At 40.1% G+C, this 17,614-nt stretch overlaps 1 protein-coding gene across 2 annotated transcripts in view; it reads left to right on the top strand.

Moving 5' to 3' along the window:
- PDIA4 (protein disulfide isomerase family A member 4) overlaps nt 1–13,762 on the top strand; it is an 84,173-nt gene extending 70,411 nt beyond the window's left edge. For both annotated transcript variants that reach the window (XM_033930186.1, XM_033930187.1), the window contains one exon: nt 12,130–13,762. In XM_033930186.1, the coding sequence (XP_033786077.1) occupies nt 12,130–12,545 (416 nt within the window). In that variant the 3' untranslated portion in view covers nt 12,546–13,762. The remainder of the gene's footprint in view (nt 1–12,129) is intronic.
- Nucleotides 13,763–17,614: the final 3,852 nt, after the last annotated feature.

Raw genomic sequence — 17,614 nt, 5'->3', positions numbered from 1 at the left:
TGTTTCAGCCAATGAGTTCCAAACATCAGGATTGGCTTTTGAGGAAACTTGGCATGCGCAGGATGCTTCTGCATTCTCTGGAGAGCACTAACGAGTTTCATGTTTTGGCCTTCTGTTTGTGCTGACTCATTCGTTGAAGCGTGGTGTTCTGCTTCTAAGGCCACGATCTCCAAGCAGATCCATAGAGCCATTTCATACACCTACATTCTTGCAGGGAAGGAGTCCCCTGTTTTGTTCAGGCACATTTTACCAGGAGTGTGACTTCTTTGTGGTCCGAAGCTAAGATCTTTTCCTCCTGAGGAGTTTTGCAGGGCGGCAACATGGTTGTCTCTTCCCATGTTTACCAGATTCTACAGAGTGGATGGTGCTGCCTATCAAAACTCAGCTTTTGGGTTCTCGGTCTTGAAAGCTGGCACAGCAAGCCCACCCTGACTAGCTGGAGGACTGCTTTTGTACGTCCCTATGCTGTAGAACAGGGGTGCCCATACTTTTTTGGCTTGCTACCAACAATAAAATTTTAAAAAAGCACAATGTATGCAGAGAAAATGTTAATTATTTCTATTCGGGGTTTTTTTCAGAGATCAAGGCAGATGACTTTAAAATATGCAATGTCACCTCAGTAACAACTATACAAAAATAGACAAATATACCCCCTCCCCTTTTTTTTTTTTTTTTTTCCCATTATTTTTTATTTTCAAATTTTACATAAAGTGTACAAAATATTAAAATACAATTGATAAATACATATTATCACTTTTATATCTAATACATTATATATCAAATTTGATTTTTCCCCTTTCCCTCCCCCCACCCTTTTATTACTTTAATATAAATATTTTTAATTTTCAAATTTTACATAAAATGTGCAAAATATTAAATTACAATTAATAAATACACAATATCATTTTTATCTAATAGATCATATTCTAAATATATTTATATCCCCTTTCCCTCCCTCCACCCTTTTATTATTTTTTCATTCATACATATTGTATAACATATTATAACATATTATGTAAATATTATTTTCATTATCCCCCCTCTATGTGCGTCATAAAAAAGATACTTAAAAGAAGAAGAGAAATCTTAATATTTATTCATTGCAGTATTTTGTTAATGGCCCCCATATTTTTATGAATTTGGTATATGTCCCTCTTTGTATTGCTATTGTTCTTTCCATTTTAAATATGTGACATATTGTATTCCACCAAAATGTATAATTTAGGTTATTATAGTTCTTCCAATTATTGGTTATATGTTGAATGGCAACCCCAGTCATTATTAATAAAAGTTTGTTATTTTCTGGTGAAATTTGACTTTTTTTTCTCATCATCATTCCAAATAATATTGTATCATATGATATTGCAATATGATTTTCCATCAATTTATTAATTTGTGGCCAAATTGAATTCCAAAAAGTTTTAATATAGGGACAATGATACAATAGATGATCTAATGTCCCTGGTTCTAGATTACAGTGCCAGCATTTATTGGACTTAGAACTGTCTAATTTTTGCAAACGTGTAGGGGTCCAAAAAGCTCTATGTAATAAAAAGAACCAAGTTTGTCTCATAGATGCTGACACTGTACATCCCATTCTCCAAGACCAAATTAGTGGCCATTGAGATGCATTAATCTGATGTCCAATCTCAATGCTCCAAATATCTCTTAGACCATTTTTTGGTTTTTTATTCAAATATCCAGATATTAATTTATACCACAGTGCGGCTTGATGTCCTAGGAAGTCTGCTTGAAAACATAAGAACTTTAAACTATATTGATTATTTAATGTTTTCCATTCAGGGAACCCAACCTGAATGGCCTGCTTCAATTGCAACCATTTAAAACTTTGTGTTTTATTAAGACCAAATCTATGTTGCAATTGTGAAAAATCCAGCAGTTTACCTTCTGAAATAACATCGTCTAGAGATCTAATGCCTGCAATAATCCAGTTCTTCCAAAGGATTTGAGCTCCGCCTATTTTGATCTTGGAGTTTATCCATATAGATTGATTAGTTGATTTATTTATTGGGATAGGTGTTAATTTATCAATAAACCTCAATGTTTTCCAAGTATCTATTAATATTTTATTTTCTCTGTATCTTCTAGGTATGTTAATACTTGGCAAATGAACTAAATTTAGGGGAAACATAAGGCGCCATTCCAAATATAACCAATCCGGTGCATTATCCATAAGTTCTGGGAGGATCCAATACATACCCTGACGTAGAATATAGGCTTGATGGTACCTATAGAAATTTGGAAAATTTACCCCTCCCTCTTTAATTGATTTTTGCAAAGTTACTAAAGCTATTCTAGATGTTTTACCAAGCCAAAGAAATTTTATTAAAATACTATTAAGTTTTTTATAAAAGGACCCCTGAAAATAAATAGGTATCATACTCATTTGGTAGCAAACTACAGGTAATATCATCATTTTAATAGTTTGAACTCTTCCCCACCAAGAGATATGTAATGGGTTCCATTGTTCACATAACTCCGTAACTTTTTTTAATACATATTTTTCATTCTCTTTTACTGTATCTTCAATTGTATTTTTAACTTGAATGCCAAGATATTTAAATCCTTCTTCTTTCCATATAAATGGAAAAGTATCAAATAATCCTTTTACACAATGAACATTCAAGGGTATAATTTCAGATTTATTCCAATTAATTTTATAACCTGAAAATTTGCCAAACTTATCAATTAATTCCAATAAAGAAGATAAGGTAGACTCTGGATTTCTCAAATAAAGTAAAATATCGTCAGCATAAGCCGAAATTTTATATTCCATATCTGAATATGGAATACCTTGTATCTCCCTCGTTTGCTGTATTGCTAATAATAAGGGTTCTAATACAACATCAAATAACAAAGGAGATAAAGGACAACCTTGTCTAACTCCCCTTTGCAATTGAAAACCATCAGAAATCTTATTATTTATATTTAGTCTTGCAATCGGGAAGCTATACAATGTTTTTACCATTTGTATAAATCCAGAACCTATACCAAACCATTCTAAAGCTTGATACATAAAATTCCATTCTACCCTGTCAAATGCTTTCTCAGCATCTAATGAAACTGTAAAAGCCGGTTCATCCATTTTTTTTGATAAGTTTAACATGTGAAACAATAATCTAGAGTTATTAGAGGAATGTCTTTTAGCAACGAAACCCGTTTGATGCATATCTATAATATGTGGGAGAGCTTTGGCTAGTCTCAAAGCCAAAATTTTCACCAAGAGTTTATTATCAACATTTATCAAAGATATAGGCCTGTAGTTTGAAACCAAAGTAGGATCTTTATTTGGCTTAGGCAAAACAATTATTATTGATTCAGCCATAGTACCTTTAATATTACCTTTTATAAGTTGTGTCTGATATAAATTTAGTAAATGTGGGGAAAGGATATTTTGAAATGTTTTATAAAATTCTACTGTATAACCATCACCACCTGGAGCGGATCCAACTCTAAGAGATCTCAATGCTGTTTCTAATTCTTTTAATGATATAGGTTCATCTAAACTCCGTTTTATATGATCAGGAACCTTAGGTCCATTAATTAAATCTAAAAAATTTTTTCCATCTTTTTGTCTCTCCAAATAAGGCTCGGTAGAATACAGGTCCTTATAAAATTTTAAAAATTGTTTTAATATTATATTTGTTTGATTTGTTATTATACCATTATCATCTTTAATTCCATTAATATTAGTTCTTCTTTTTTTTGCTTTAAGATAATTTGCCAATAATCTCCCCGCCTTATTAGAATTTCCATAATACATTGTTTGCTTGGAAAACAAATCTCTTCTTATCATTTTTGAAGTTAATTCATTATATTTACCTTTTGCTTTCAAAAGAGCTTGCAAAACTTCATTTTCCCATTTACTTACCAATTTAGCTTCTAATATTTTTATTTCTTTTTCTAATTCTATATATTGTATTTTAATCTGTTTCCTAATAAAAGCTGAATATGATATAATATTACCCCTCATAGTTGCTTTAAATGCATCCCATACATTCTCTATAGATGTATCCTCCACTAAATTTATTTGAAAGAAATCGTTAATTTGTATTTTAAAATTTTCCAAAAATTTGTCATCCACAAGCAATGCATTATCAAATCTCCAAAGAGGTCTACCATTCTCTAATTGATCTAATTGTAATTCTATCCATACTCCCGCATGATCCGAAATAATAATAGGATCTATGGAAGCTTTAATCACCTGTTGCACTTTATTTGTTGAAACAAAAATATAATCTATTCTTGAAAATGATTTATGAACCTGTGAGCAAAATGAAAATTCCTGATCATTAAAATGAAGAATACGCCATATATCTTTCAAATCACATGTTTGAACCAAATTATCTAAACCTAAAGATTTTATATTTTTACCAGGTTTTTTATCCAATAATGGATCTATTACAGCATTAAAATCTCCAGCCACCACTAGATTAGAAGCAGCCAGTGGTAATAACATATTTTGTAATTTTTTAAAAAATTCTGATTGATTCGAATTAGGGGCATATATATTAAACAACGTCAGGGCATCATTTCCCATACCTATATCAATATGTATCCATCTTCCGTGTGGATCTGAATTTTTTACCTTAATCTTGGCCATACATTTTTTATTTATAAGGATTGCTACCCCTGCTTTTTTACCCTCTGCTGGAGCAAAAAAACATTCCTTTACCCACCCACCCGATAATTTCTGTGATTCCTTTATATTAAGATGGGTCTCCTGCAGACAGTAAATATCCGCATTTTGCTTTTTTAAAAATGTTAATACTTTTTTCCTTTTGATTACGTGATTCAGGCCATTGACATTAATAGAATATATCTTAAAAAACATTATACATTTTAATATTTCTCATTATAATCTTCTTCTCTTCTTCCTTCATATTTAGAATCCATAAGTTATTTTTCATGACACACATATTTACCCCTAAGATATATAATCCCTTGTTTATTTTTTCCTTAATCATAGTAAATACTCTCCTTTTCCCTCCCTTTCCCACCCAATACAATGGCTGCTTAAGGATACACATTGGAACTGTAACCTAAACATTCTCCTCCCCTCTAGGCATTCAATATTCAATCAAGTTCCCCTTCTATCTATTTATATTAACTTTTAATATTTTTAGTCATATTTTCTTAACATTTCATTAATATATCTTTATCCATTTAACAATTTTCTTTTTTCAGATATTTCAATTTTTCATACTTTTATAATTATTTCATAAAGTCATCGAAACCCATCTTAAAATTTTATGTTAAAATATCATAGGTTCTGGCTTAGAAAGAAAATCTTTTAGTTTTTCTGGATCTTCGAAGTATAAGGATTTATCTCCAGATGACACTCTCATTTTCGCCGGATAATATAGACCATATTTAAAACCTTTTTCTTTTAGTTGAGGTCTCATGTCTAATAGTCTCTTTCTTTTATTTGCTGTGTTTTTGGCAAAGTCCGGCAAGAACCATATTCTAGATCCTTTATAGTTTAGATTTTTGTCTTTCTTTGCAGAATTTAATATTTCTAATGCTTGTTGGTATCTAAGCATTTTGAAAATTATTGGTCTTGGCCTACTTTTATTTTCTGTATTTTTAACTGGAATCCTATGCGCTCTTTCTATTTCCAGTGGTTGTTTCAAGTCTAGTTGTAGTATTTTTGGAATTAAATTTTCTAGAAAAAGAATAGTATTTTTTCCCTCTAAATTTTCTTGTATTCCAAAAAGTTTAATGTTTTTCCTTCTTCCTCTATTCTCATAGTCTTCCAGTTGATCTTTCAATTTATTTAATTCCAGACTATCTTTTTTACATCTGTTTGTTTCGCTTTCTATGACCTCCATTCTGGATTCTAATTCAGTTGTTCTTTTGTTATTACTTTCCATTTGTCTGTGTATGTTTAATATTTCTTCCTTCATTTCTGACATATTGGTTACTGTTTCCTTTAGCATTTGTTTGATTTGTCTTAGTTCTTCCATAACTTCTGCTTTGCTCAATATGTCAGGTTCTTCAATAGGAAGTGGGATCTTGCTTGGTGTTATTTGATCTTGTTTTTGTCTTTTTGCTGATGTGCCAGCCTCATTTTTATTTTGCCTGGTGCTTGCCATGCTGTTGTTTCTTTTTTCGTGGATTTTATTTATTCAGTTTTGTTAGGAATCTTAAAATATCTTTCAGTCACAATTTTTTGTAATCTGTTTTTGATATTTTTTATTTTTTTTTTTTTCACCAGTGTTGCGTTGTTCTATCACTAAGCAGATTGCAAATCAGTCACTCTGTCCAATTATAATAGTCAACAAAAGGGAAATCCTTTTCTTCTTCTTCTCAAGCCTCTTTCTCTCAGAATTTTATTCTGATTTCAAGCAGCAGAAATTTTCTCAACAGTAGTTTCTTGTTAATTATCTGTTTTGTTTGTCTCAATGAGAAAGGATAAGGAAACAAGCCTCCCTTTGATGTCTTTCAGCTCTTTAGATTTCTCAGTGTTCAACACTATGTTATTCAGCACAGAAGAAAATTTTTTTTTTTTCTCAGGCTTTATTTTAACATCAGGCAGGAGAGGGCTATATCAAACTGTCATATTTTTATCTTTGACAGGCAGCCCTCTATCTCAATCAGTCTGAATTATTTATCTCAATAAACTGCTTCAAGCAGAGGATAATTTGATTTTTCTCAGGATTCCAACTCAATACCGGCAGGAGAGAGCTGCTTCAAACTGTCACAGTTTTAGATTGTTAAACTGACAACTGCCTTATAATGAGATTGATTTTTTTTTTAATACTTCAAGTAATTAGTTGATTTCCCAGGGCTCCGACTGGCTGTAAAGGGCAATTTCAAACCACCACAGCTCAGGAATTCAACCGACAACAGGCTTCACATTAGAATCAGTCTTTCTCTTACTTCCTTTCCCTTTTTTGGTCAGTTAAATTTTTGATATCTCTTTTCTATACCGTGCCGATCCAACTTTCTCTATTTCAATAGTCTGTCCTCACAAAAAGAAACCGGCAAAAGGACAATACTGATCTCCCTCATTCACCACCCGTAGGGCTCTGAGTCAGCGCCGGCAGGGAAAATCAAACCGCCACACAAATCAACTGACAGCAGCCTCACAATTAGATTAGTTTTTTTCTTTTTAACTTTTAGTCAGTTTTGATCGCTCCAGCAAACCTCCTCCTCAGTCTCAGTAAGGAGAAATTTGCCGATTCTTTGCCCTCAAAGTTTCTGCTCAGCGCGGCAAGAGAGGTCTGTTTCAAACCGCCATATCTCTATTCTTTTTTAAATTTTCTCGCTGCAAGCCTCTCTTTCTTAATATCCATAAATTTTACATTCGTTGGCCAATTCAAATTTTTATCTATCTTTACTCTCTGCTTCGCTGTTTCAGCAAGATAAAAGCCGGTAAAATTACCTTCCCTCAGCTTTTTTTTTTTTTGTCGGCGATTTGATGTCGGCACTCTGTCTTTTCAGCTGTTATTCTCTCGATCTTCAACTTCAGGCTTAAGAGGGTAACATCATCTTCATTAATAATTATTTTTTGATGTAATCTTGAAGAAGGGAATAATATTTTTTTATCTTCAATTGCCTAGATGAAGAGGAGCTTAGCGATTACACTTCCATTCGTGTTCGCGTTAAGCCACTTACCCCCTCCCCTTTTAATAAACCACGATAGCGATTTTTAGCGCAGGGAGCTGCGCTGAATGTCCCTTGCAGCTCCTGATGTTCATAGGTTCCCTGTGCTAAAAACCGCTATCACGATTTAGTAGAAGGGGGCCAAAGTGTAAAATATAGACAGCAGATATAAATTCTCAAAAGAGACACATTTTGATCACTAAATTAAAAATTTTGATCACTAAATTAAAAATAAAATCATTTTTCCTACCTTTTTGTCTGGTGATTTCATGAGTCTCTGGTTGCATTTCCTTCTTCTGTAAAGCCAATATTTCTTTCTTTCTTTCTCCCCCTGCCCCCCCAAGCCATCGCGCCGATTTCTCCCTGCTGCTTTCCCAAGCCAGGCTTGGCATGTACAAGCACCGGGCCCACAAGACTTCACCTCCGATATCAATTCTAACGTCGGGGAGGAAGTTCCAGTCCAGCCAGGCAGCGATTGGCTGGCCCAGAACTTCTCTCTGATGTCAGAATTGACGTCGTAGGTGAAGTCTTGAGTCCGGCGCTTATACACGCCAGGCCTGGCTCGGGGAAGCAGCAGGGAGAAAAAGATCGCAAGTATAACTTATGGGCAGACTAGATGGACCGTTCAGGTCTTCATCTGCCGTCATTTATTATGCTATGCTACTAAAGGCAACGCGATCGACTCGCATTGCCTTTGCAATCTACTGGTCGATCGATCAACCATTTGGGCACCCCTGATGTAGAATATCTCACCTATTGCACTGGAAAAGGAGATTATGAACTTAACCTTGGTAAGCTCTTTTCCAGTAGGTAGGTGAGACATTCTAGACACCTGCCCTGACCTTACTATGCCTGCTGGCAGATTTCAGAGTTCAGGTCAGATGTTGTCTGTCTATGCTTCTCCTATCTGTTTTGTGGAGAACAGTCAGCCCTTTGGGGCTGAGGGAGAGTTTTGTGAATATGTTCTCCATGTTATGGGAGTAGTTCCTGAGCTTCTTGGAAGCCTATGTTGACGGTTAATAGTACTGTTTATTTGTTTTGAGCAGAACACTTGTTTAGCCTGATGCAGATGCCTCTACTTAACAGATGGTAGTGCCTCACTATGCTTGTGTACGGACTGATGGGAGGAGCTAAGCTAGTCTGTGACGTATCCTAGAGGTGCAGTGAAAAACTTATAATTCTCTTCTTCCATGCAAGTAAAGGGAAATAACCCTATGGTCTAGAACAGTTGTCTCAAACTCAAACCCTTTGCAGGGCCACTGGTCTAGACCGCTGGTCTAGAATGTCTCGCCTATCTACTGGAAAAGAGCTTACCAGAGTAAGTACATAATCTCTTTTATATAGTGCAAAATCTGGAGGTAGGCATACCAGTCAGTGGGCAGCATTCCAAGGGAGTTCAGTAGATCATCAAAAGCCCGAAGCTTCACATCTGAAGTTTAAAAAAAAAACCCAAAAAACATTCCACCACATGCAGCAGTCCTTGGTTAACCCATCTAGTAAATGTAGCCTAGTGTAGGCCAGGAGAGAATTGTAAATTATCAGAAATGGGCAGTAAATAGAATTATGGTAAGTGAGCCCCGCCAAACCCATCAAAGTTTTCCAAGTGTGTCTCATAGAAGATAGCAGGACACATTGCTTATGGGCAAGGGGCACCAAGCATGACAGACCATGTAATAAATAATGTGGGTGTAGAGGATAGCAAAGTTATCTTTCCAACAACCAAAAAGGTGAAATCTTCCGTAGTAAACGCCCAATCTTTCAAATGTCAGAGAAGACGAGCTAAATTGTACTCCCTCATGTTAGGTATCACAACCCCCCCCCCCCCCCTTCAGCCCAGGAACCATATAGGAAATCAAGCTGGATTTAAGATTTCTTTGCATTCCAATAGTATTGTCTAAGCAACTGACGCAAGACCTGAAGATCTTTCCATAGTATATGGAGGGGATGTACTTGCAGGACATAGAGCCCACCAGGTACTATTTTGAGGCCCTCGGTATGTTTATTATTATCATAAAATAAAATAGTTTCTTGGTCATATGTTTCTTTAGCTATTATTAAGACTTAGCCAAAAGGAAAGACTTATAAACTTAACTATTTTTTCTGCAGTCCTCCAAGTACCTACAAATCCAAAATGTGGCCCTTCAAAGGGTTTGAGTTTGAGACCACTGGCCTATGTGGTCTTTAGCATTGTAGGGTTGCTGAGAGATCTGGGTAACTCTTGTGTCCACACCCACCCCAAAAAAGCAATATGCCTATTTGGTCTTTAGTCAAACAGCATCTGAGCAGGGGTCAAAGTGTCTGCATGTACAGTATATACTAATCTGTTATCTCCTCCTTATATGTGCATCCCATATCTTAATGTTTGTTCACTTGTTCAATTTTCTCTTAGCTTAATCTCTGCATTAATTACTACTTATCTACCTCTTCACTATTCTCTCCTACCACCTGGCTATCCTAGGCTGTTGCATTGAGAGCTGAGCTGGCAGGAGATCTGCAGCATGCTATATAGACAATGAACTACCGTATTTTCACGCATATAACGCGCGCGTTATACGTGTTTTTACAAACCGTGCATACCCTTGCGCGGTATACGCGTGAGCGCGTTGTACAAAATTTTTTTAAAATAGTTCCCCCCCCCCCCCGACGTCCGATTCACCCCCCGCAAGACCGCTCGCATGCACCCGCACCCCCACCCCGAAGGACCGCCGACTCCCCGACACGATCGGGGCAAAAAGGAGCCCAAGCCCTCTTGCCCCGCCGATTCCCCAACTCCCCGACAATATCGGGCCAGGAGGGAGCCCAAGTCCTCCTGGCCCTGGCGACCCCCCCCCCCCCGCTAGTTTTTCGGGCCAGGAGGGAGCCCAAACCCTCCTGGCCACGGCGACCCCCTAACCCCACCCCGCACTACATTACGGGCAGGAGGGATCCCAGGCCTTCCTGCCCTCGTTGCAAACCCCCCTCCCCCCAACAACCGCCCCCCCCCCCCCCCAGAACCTCCGACCGCCCCCCCCCCAGCCGACCCGCGCCCCCCCTGGCCGACCCCCACGACCCCCCCACCCCCGTACCTTTCTGTAGTTGGCCGGACAGACGGGAGCCAAACCCGCCTGTCCGGCAGGCAGCCAACGACGGAATGAGGCCGGATTGGCCAACCGTCCCAAAGCTCCGCCTACTGGTGGGGCCTATGGTGCCTGGGCCAATCAGAATAGGCCCGGGAGCCTTAGGTCCCACCTGGGGGCGGGGCCTGAGGCACATGGGCCCAACCCGACCATGTGCCCAAGGCCCCGCCCCCAGGAGGGACCTAAGGCTCCCGGGCCTATTCTGATTGGCCCAGGCACCTTAGGCCCCACCAGTAGGCGGAGCTTTGGGACGGATGGGCCAATCCGGCCTCATTCTGTCGTTGGCTGCCTGCCGGACAGGCGGGTTTGGCTCCCGTCTGTCCGGCCAACTACAGAAAGGTACGGGGAAGGGGGGTGGGGGTGTCGGGGTCGGCCAGAGGGGTCGCGGGTCGGCTGGGGGGGCAGTCGGAGGTTCTTGGTGGGGGCAGTTGTTTGGGGGAGGGGGGTTTGCGTCGAGGGCAGGAGGGCCTGGGATCCCTCCTGCCCGTAATGTAGTGCGGGGTGGGGGTAGGGGGTCGCCGTGGCCAGGAGGTTTTGGGCTCCCTCCTGGCCCGAACAACTAGGGGGGGGTCGCCAGGGCCAGGAGGACTTGGGCTCCCTCCTGGCCCGATAATGTCGGGGAGTTGGGGAGTCGGCGGGGCAAGAGGGCTTGGGCTCCCTTTTGCCCCGATCGTGTCGGGGAGTCGGGGGGGGGGGGGGGCAAGAGGGCTTGAGCTCCCTCTTGCCCCGATCGTGTCGGGGAGTCGGCGGGGCAAGAGGGGAAGCAGCAGGACACCGGTAGGAGCTTCTACATGATGGGGGGGTCGGGAGGCTGTGGGGGTGCGAGCGGTCCTGCGGGGGGGGAATGAATCGGACGTCGGGGGGGGGGGGGATCAGGCTTTCAGGGTGGGGATAGGACTTCAAGGGGGAGAGGAGAGTCGGGGCGGGCGAAAGAAGAGTCGGGGTGGCCAGAGGAGAGTCGGGGCGGGCGACTGGAGAGTCGGGCAGCATGCGCGGTATATGGGTGTGCGCGGTATACAAAAATTTCTGTACATAAATTTGTGTTTTCCGCGCGCTATACCCGTGTGCGCGTTTTACACGGGTGCGCGTTATCTACGTGAAAATACGGTACTGCCTTTTATAGTTCATTGCAACATCAACAGGTGCTCCATGCATATTCCTGCCATCCTCTGCCTGTCCTCACCACGCCACACCCCCATTATAATGGAAAGGGGAGGAATATTCCTTGCTTTTATTCTCTACCTGGGCTTGGATTGCTTTTCAGTTTGAGCCCTGTTTCCAAGCAAGCCACCATGAATGCTGGTCTCTTAGCTTATTATTTCTCTAGATGTTAACATGTGAAAGTCTTTGAATAGACTGGTAACTGTATTATCCTTTTCAACAGGAAAACTGAAACCTATTGTAAAGTCACAGCCTGTACCCAAAAGTAACAAAGGACCTGTAAAGATAGTTGTGGGTAAAACATTTGAACAAATTGTCCTGGATCCGAAGACTGATGTACTGATTGAGTTCTACGCTCCATGGTGTGGACATTGCAAGGCCTTGGAGCCCATCTATACTGAACTGGGCAAAAAGTACAAAACAGAAGAAGGTATTGTCATTGCCAAGATGGACACCACCACCAATGACATACCGAATGACAAGTATAAAGCTGAGGGCTTCCCTACTATTTATTTTGCCCCAAGCAACAACAAAGCAAACCCCATTAAATTTGAAAGTGGGAGCAGAGATTTGGAGAGTTTGAGCAAATTTGTAGAGGAACATTCTACCAAAGTTGGCAGAAGAAAAGTTGAGCTGTAGTAGGAAAAGAATGCAATTGTTTTGTAGAATATTTTTTTGGGGTGTAGAGAAAGGAAAGGAGGAAAGTTTATTTTACATTCATAATGCAAACTATTAATGAAATTATTGGACTAATTATGCAGTATTGGCCAAGGTGGGTGATGGAAGATGTCATGAACAGCTTTACAATCAAAGCTGCTTACTATTAAGTTTTTTGCATTGCCTTTCGTTCTGTTTCACAGAGCCTGACACATGATCTTTTCTGTTTGTTTTTGAATTTTCTTTGTATGTCTTTTTAAAAACCTTGTTTTGTTTACCATAAAGAAATATTTTGATAAATTTTCTTTTAAAGTTATTCTAAATGGGGAGGGGTTTCTAGTTGCATTTGTGGCGGGTTTATTTTCTTATTTTGTCTTCAAATTAAATCGTGTTCTTGTAGTGTTTGAATTTAATTATCTGCTTTGGGCTCTACCATGAGAGTGTTGCAAGGACACAGACAAGTAAGAAGTTAATTTTCAGTTCAATGATGAGCAAAAGTCCTAGCATTCTCAATCTTTTCTCTCTTGGAGCCGTTTACTAATGGTTAGTATGGGCTCTAAAGTATATCATTCCCATTAATATATACTGTGTAGTAGTTGACCCTGGTTGTTTGGTTTTGGGGGGGTTTTTTTTTCTTTTATTAAAAGTGCACCAAAATAGTTGTAATGACCCTTTGCATTTCACATTCATAATTTTTAGATTAAGGGATTTTGTGAATACAGTATAGTCAAAGGCTGCTTTCTTACCATTCACATGTGCAAGTAATGGAGTTTATTGTATGCAAAGGTATAGATTTCTAAGGCAGTGGTTCCCAAAGTCTTGGGGGAATCTCTCCCAAGCCAGTCAGATTTTCAGGATATCCACAATGAATATTCATGAGAGATTTGCATGCAATAGAGAAGATCCATGCAAATCTTTCATGAATATTTATCATGGATATCCAGGGCAGATTTGAGAATCACTGTTCTAAAGAAAGAATGGAGATGTAGGTTTTGCTACACCTCTTAACTTATAAATGCTGCAACCAGATTAGGGAGCAAATCCCATAAGGAATATTTTTCTTCCCGAAGAATCCAAGTCTTGCTCTTTGCTCTCATTTTTTTCCACAGCAGTGTTAATTCAGTCTTTGCAATGAATATATGTGAGAGGAATATCCATTGTGGATATCCTGACTACTGGATTAAAGATATTAAAACCAACATTTGTGTTCAGCTCACACTCTTCATTCTACTTGTACCTAATTGGGGGGGAGGGTAGAAGAGGTACGTTCTTACTGAAGCCTGGCAATTCTTGTGTGCTTAAGAGTGGAATTCCTGCTTCCATGCTGTGACTTGGCTTTTTATAAGCTTAAGCCATGCAATGCCAGAAGCTTGAGTTGGTCTTGTGGTTTCAAATCTCTTGAAACCAGAAGACCATCCCGAACTTTTGGCACCACACTTGCGGAGAACCATTTTGTGGTGGGGAAGCAGGAATACTGCTGTTTGTTCTGCTGCTGAAGCATGGTGAGGGGAAAGAGTGGGTGAAAGCTTGAGGGTAGAGTACATGAGAGAGAGAGCAAGACTGTGTGAAGGCTGTGGCTGCATGTGAAGGCTGCCACTATTGAACGAAACACACGGCACAATATGATTTGTGCTTTGGCTCTTCGAATGTTAACAAAATATAAAATGTGGCCCTCAGTAGAAAAAGGCTGGACAAGGGGAGAGGGTAAGGAAGAGATACAGGATCAAGATTTTGGTGCCCTTTTCACTGGTCCATAGGTGGAGCTGGCCCTGGTTAATTAATATAGTAGATGACGGCAGATAGACCCGAATGGTCCATCCAGTCTGCCCAGCCTGAGTCAATTTAATTTTTTTTTTCTTCTTAGCTATTTCTGGGCAAGAATCCAAAGCTCTACCTAGTACTGTTCTTGGGTTCCAACTGCTGAAGTCTCTGTCAAAGCTCACTCCAGCCCATCTACACCCTCCCAGCCATTGAAGCCCTCCCCAGCCCATCCTCAACCAAAAGGCCATGTACAGACACATATCATGCAAGTTTGCCCAGTACTGGCCTTAGTTCAATATTTACTATTATTTTCTGATTCTAGATCCTCTGTGTTCATCCCACTCCGTCATAGTTTTCTTCTTCACCACCTCTCGGGAGCGCATTCCAGGCATCCACCACCCTCTCCGTAAAGTAGAATTTCCTAACATTGCTCTTGAATGTGGTTGTTCATATCAAGTTGAATCTCTACTCCTAAGTAATTGAGGCTTTTGTAATTTTTATTGTGCTGTTAAATGATGGATGCCTATATATGTGAGTATAGGAGACAATGAAATTGAGGAGGTTGAAGAGATTTGCAGGGCCTATCAGAGAAGATGGCTTATTTTGTATAGACTGCTATAATGCAAGGAAGTTTTTACATCTGTAATCTTACCAATCTTATTTCCTGAGCCATACATACTTTGTTTTATTGAGAAGTAGAGCAATAGATAGAATATTCATAGTCTTTGGGTTTTAAGCCAAGCAGCACAAAGCATTTGATTTTTTTCCCAATATGATCCAGAGTTGCATTTGAACAGCATAGATCAAACATTGCTTTATCTGTGAATTTTAAATTTTTATGCAGCTCACAGAATTATTGAATCATTTAGGACTCTTAATGAAGGTTTAATGCCAAACACATGGCCCGTGAGTCCTTGTTGAAATTCACAAAACAAAGAGCCTTTGCTATCATTATCCCATGCATCAGACTCTTCTGACAGAGTTAAGATGCCCTCAGGAGCAGCACCACTGAAAAACAAAACACTTCCTGGATCACTCTAGAATTCCAACCAAAATCTCCAAGACTTACGTCTTCCAATTTATAGTGCTGAAAATGCATTTCTAGTGCTTAGGGCCATATATCTAAAAATAGTTCTAGTGCAATGTATTTAGTAGTCGTGAACACTAGGGTTATGCGTCTGAACCCTCATATTGCAGAATGCCGTCAATTTGAACTCTGCCTCATAGTATCATAGTAAATGATAGCAGATAAGACCCGAATGATCCATCTAGTCTGTACAGCTGTACACTCTATAAATTAATGATATTAATTTAAATTGACCTTTTTCTTTGATATTTCTGGGCTAGAAACCCAGAGCTTAGGTTCCATCTACTGGACTCTCCGTCAAAGCTCACTCCAGCCCATCTAAACCATCCCAGCCGTCGAAGCCCTCCCCAGCCCATCCTCGATTGAATGGCCATATACGGAACACAGACCGTGCAAGTCTGCCCAATACTGGCCTTAGATCTTCTATATATAGGATCAGCCCTGCTTTTATATTTTTTGAGCTTGAGCGCAGGCTATTTGGCTCCATCCCAGCTTGGCCGGGCCTAATAATGGGCCAGCCACATGGTCCTCTCCTCCTTCCCTCTGCAGGATTTCTGGGGGTTGAGGCTCAGCCCGACCTTGGTCTGACTGGCAGTCTGAAGACCAAGTTCATCCGGTGAACCATAGTGACAGGGTTTTTCTCCATTTATCCCAGCTGCATTCATAAGCTGAAGAAGGCAGGCATATGGCACAGTGAGTAAGGCTATTATAGCATAAGGGGAAAATTGGAGGTGGGTGGTGTCGCCAAAAGTTATATTTAAAGGTTTCTGCAATTTATGTACTGCAAGGAAGTCTCCATGGGTAGTGATTTTACTGGTGGCGGCTATTTTGGATTATAAACAGGTTGTGTGTTTTTTTTTTTCTAAAGCCTCTATCTGTCTCGAAACCCATCGATTTAAATTGACAGGGATAGACCCTTCAGGCCTTCCAACCTTTTATCATGCTAGGTTTGTGCCTGATAGCTGACTGAGGAGCATTCATGTCCCATGTGCAGGAGAGTGGCAAGAGCCTCGAGCTCAGCCTCCTTGGAGTCCTCTTAAGGCTGGGACTCCCCAGGAAGGCACATTTCCAAGTGAAGAGACCCTTTCCAGAGCCCTCCGAAGGTGCAATGGCCAAGCGCAGTTGCATGGTAGCTGCAGATCCAAGGATCTGCTTACTGAAACTTCTAGTTTCCACTGTCTCCTTTGAAGTAGTCCCCTTGAGAATTTATACAGTGATCCCAACATTTTTCCCCTGAGTCCATGCACCTATGGAAGTCATCTTAGGTGAGTGCCTTGAGAACCTCCTGCAATTCTGCCTGGATCTCTTCAAGCATGTTAAAATGGCACCCTTTCAGTTGTAATTTCATTTTGGAGGATAGGAAAAAATCACAGGGGGCAAGGTCAAGCGAATAGAGCTACAATTTACAAGGATAGTCTCACAAACTTTTGCTATGGTTTTCGGTGGTGTTCTTGTTAATAGTAGTCTGGAATAGAGAGTTGCGCGGGGACAGAAATCCCACCCGTCCCCGCGAGGAATCCCATCCGTCCCCACGAGGAATCCCCTCCGTCCCCACCCGTCCCTATAAACTTCAGAAATAGTTATTTCATTTAATTATGCTACTGAATTAAAGGCTCTGGTAGAAACCCATTTACAAATAAGCAAAAAGACTTTATTAATTTGAAAATATTAATTGGGAAGAATACATACTTTGTAAACGAGTTTCTACCAGAGCCTCTAATGTTTATAAATTTTTATCAACACAACTAATATACTACTTTATCCTGAAGCAAAAAAAAAAGAAATAGAATTCTTTTCCTGCCTTTGTTGCCTGGTTTCTGCTTTCCTCATGTTCTCATTCAATTCCTTCCATCCATTGTCTCTCTTCCTTCTGCATCTTCCATTTGCTCTGTTACTGTGCCTCTCCCTTTCTTCCCCCTTCCAAATTGGTCTGGCACCCATCTTCTTCTCTCCGCTCCTCCCATAGTCTGGCATCTGTCTTCTTCCCTGCCAGCGGCTTCTCCCTACTCTCTCTTCCCCATTTCCTTTCAGCGTCCTCCCCCCCCATCTTCCCCATGTACTGTCAGCGTCCTTCTACCCCATCTGTCTTCCACATGTGCTTTCAGTGTCCTTCTCCCCCCTCTGCTTCCCCATGTCCTTTCAGCATCCTTCTCCCTCTCTGTCTTCCCCATGGCTTTTCACATCCTTCTCCACCACCCCACCC

This window comes from Geotrypetes seraphini, chromosome 2 (assembly GCF_902459505.1).
Source record: "Geotrypetes seraphini chromosome 2, aGeoSer1.1, whole genome shotgun sequence".
Classification (NCBI taxonomy): domain Eukaryota; kingdom Metazoa; phylum Chordata; class Amphibia; order Gymnophiona; family Dermophiidae; genus Geotrypetes; species Geotrypetes seraphini.
The sequence above is the reverse complement of the archived record's forward strand: the minus strand, read 5'-3'. Positions and strand labels throughout refer to the sequence as shown.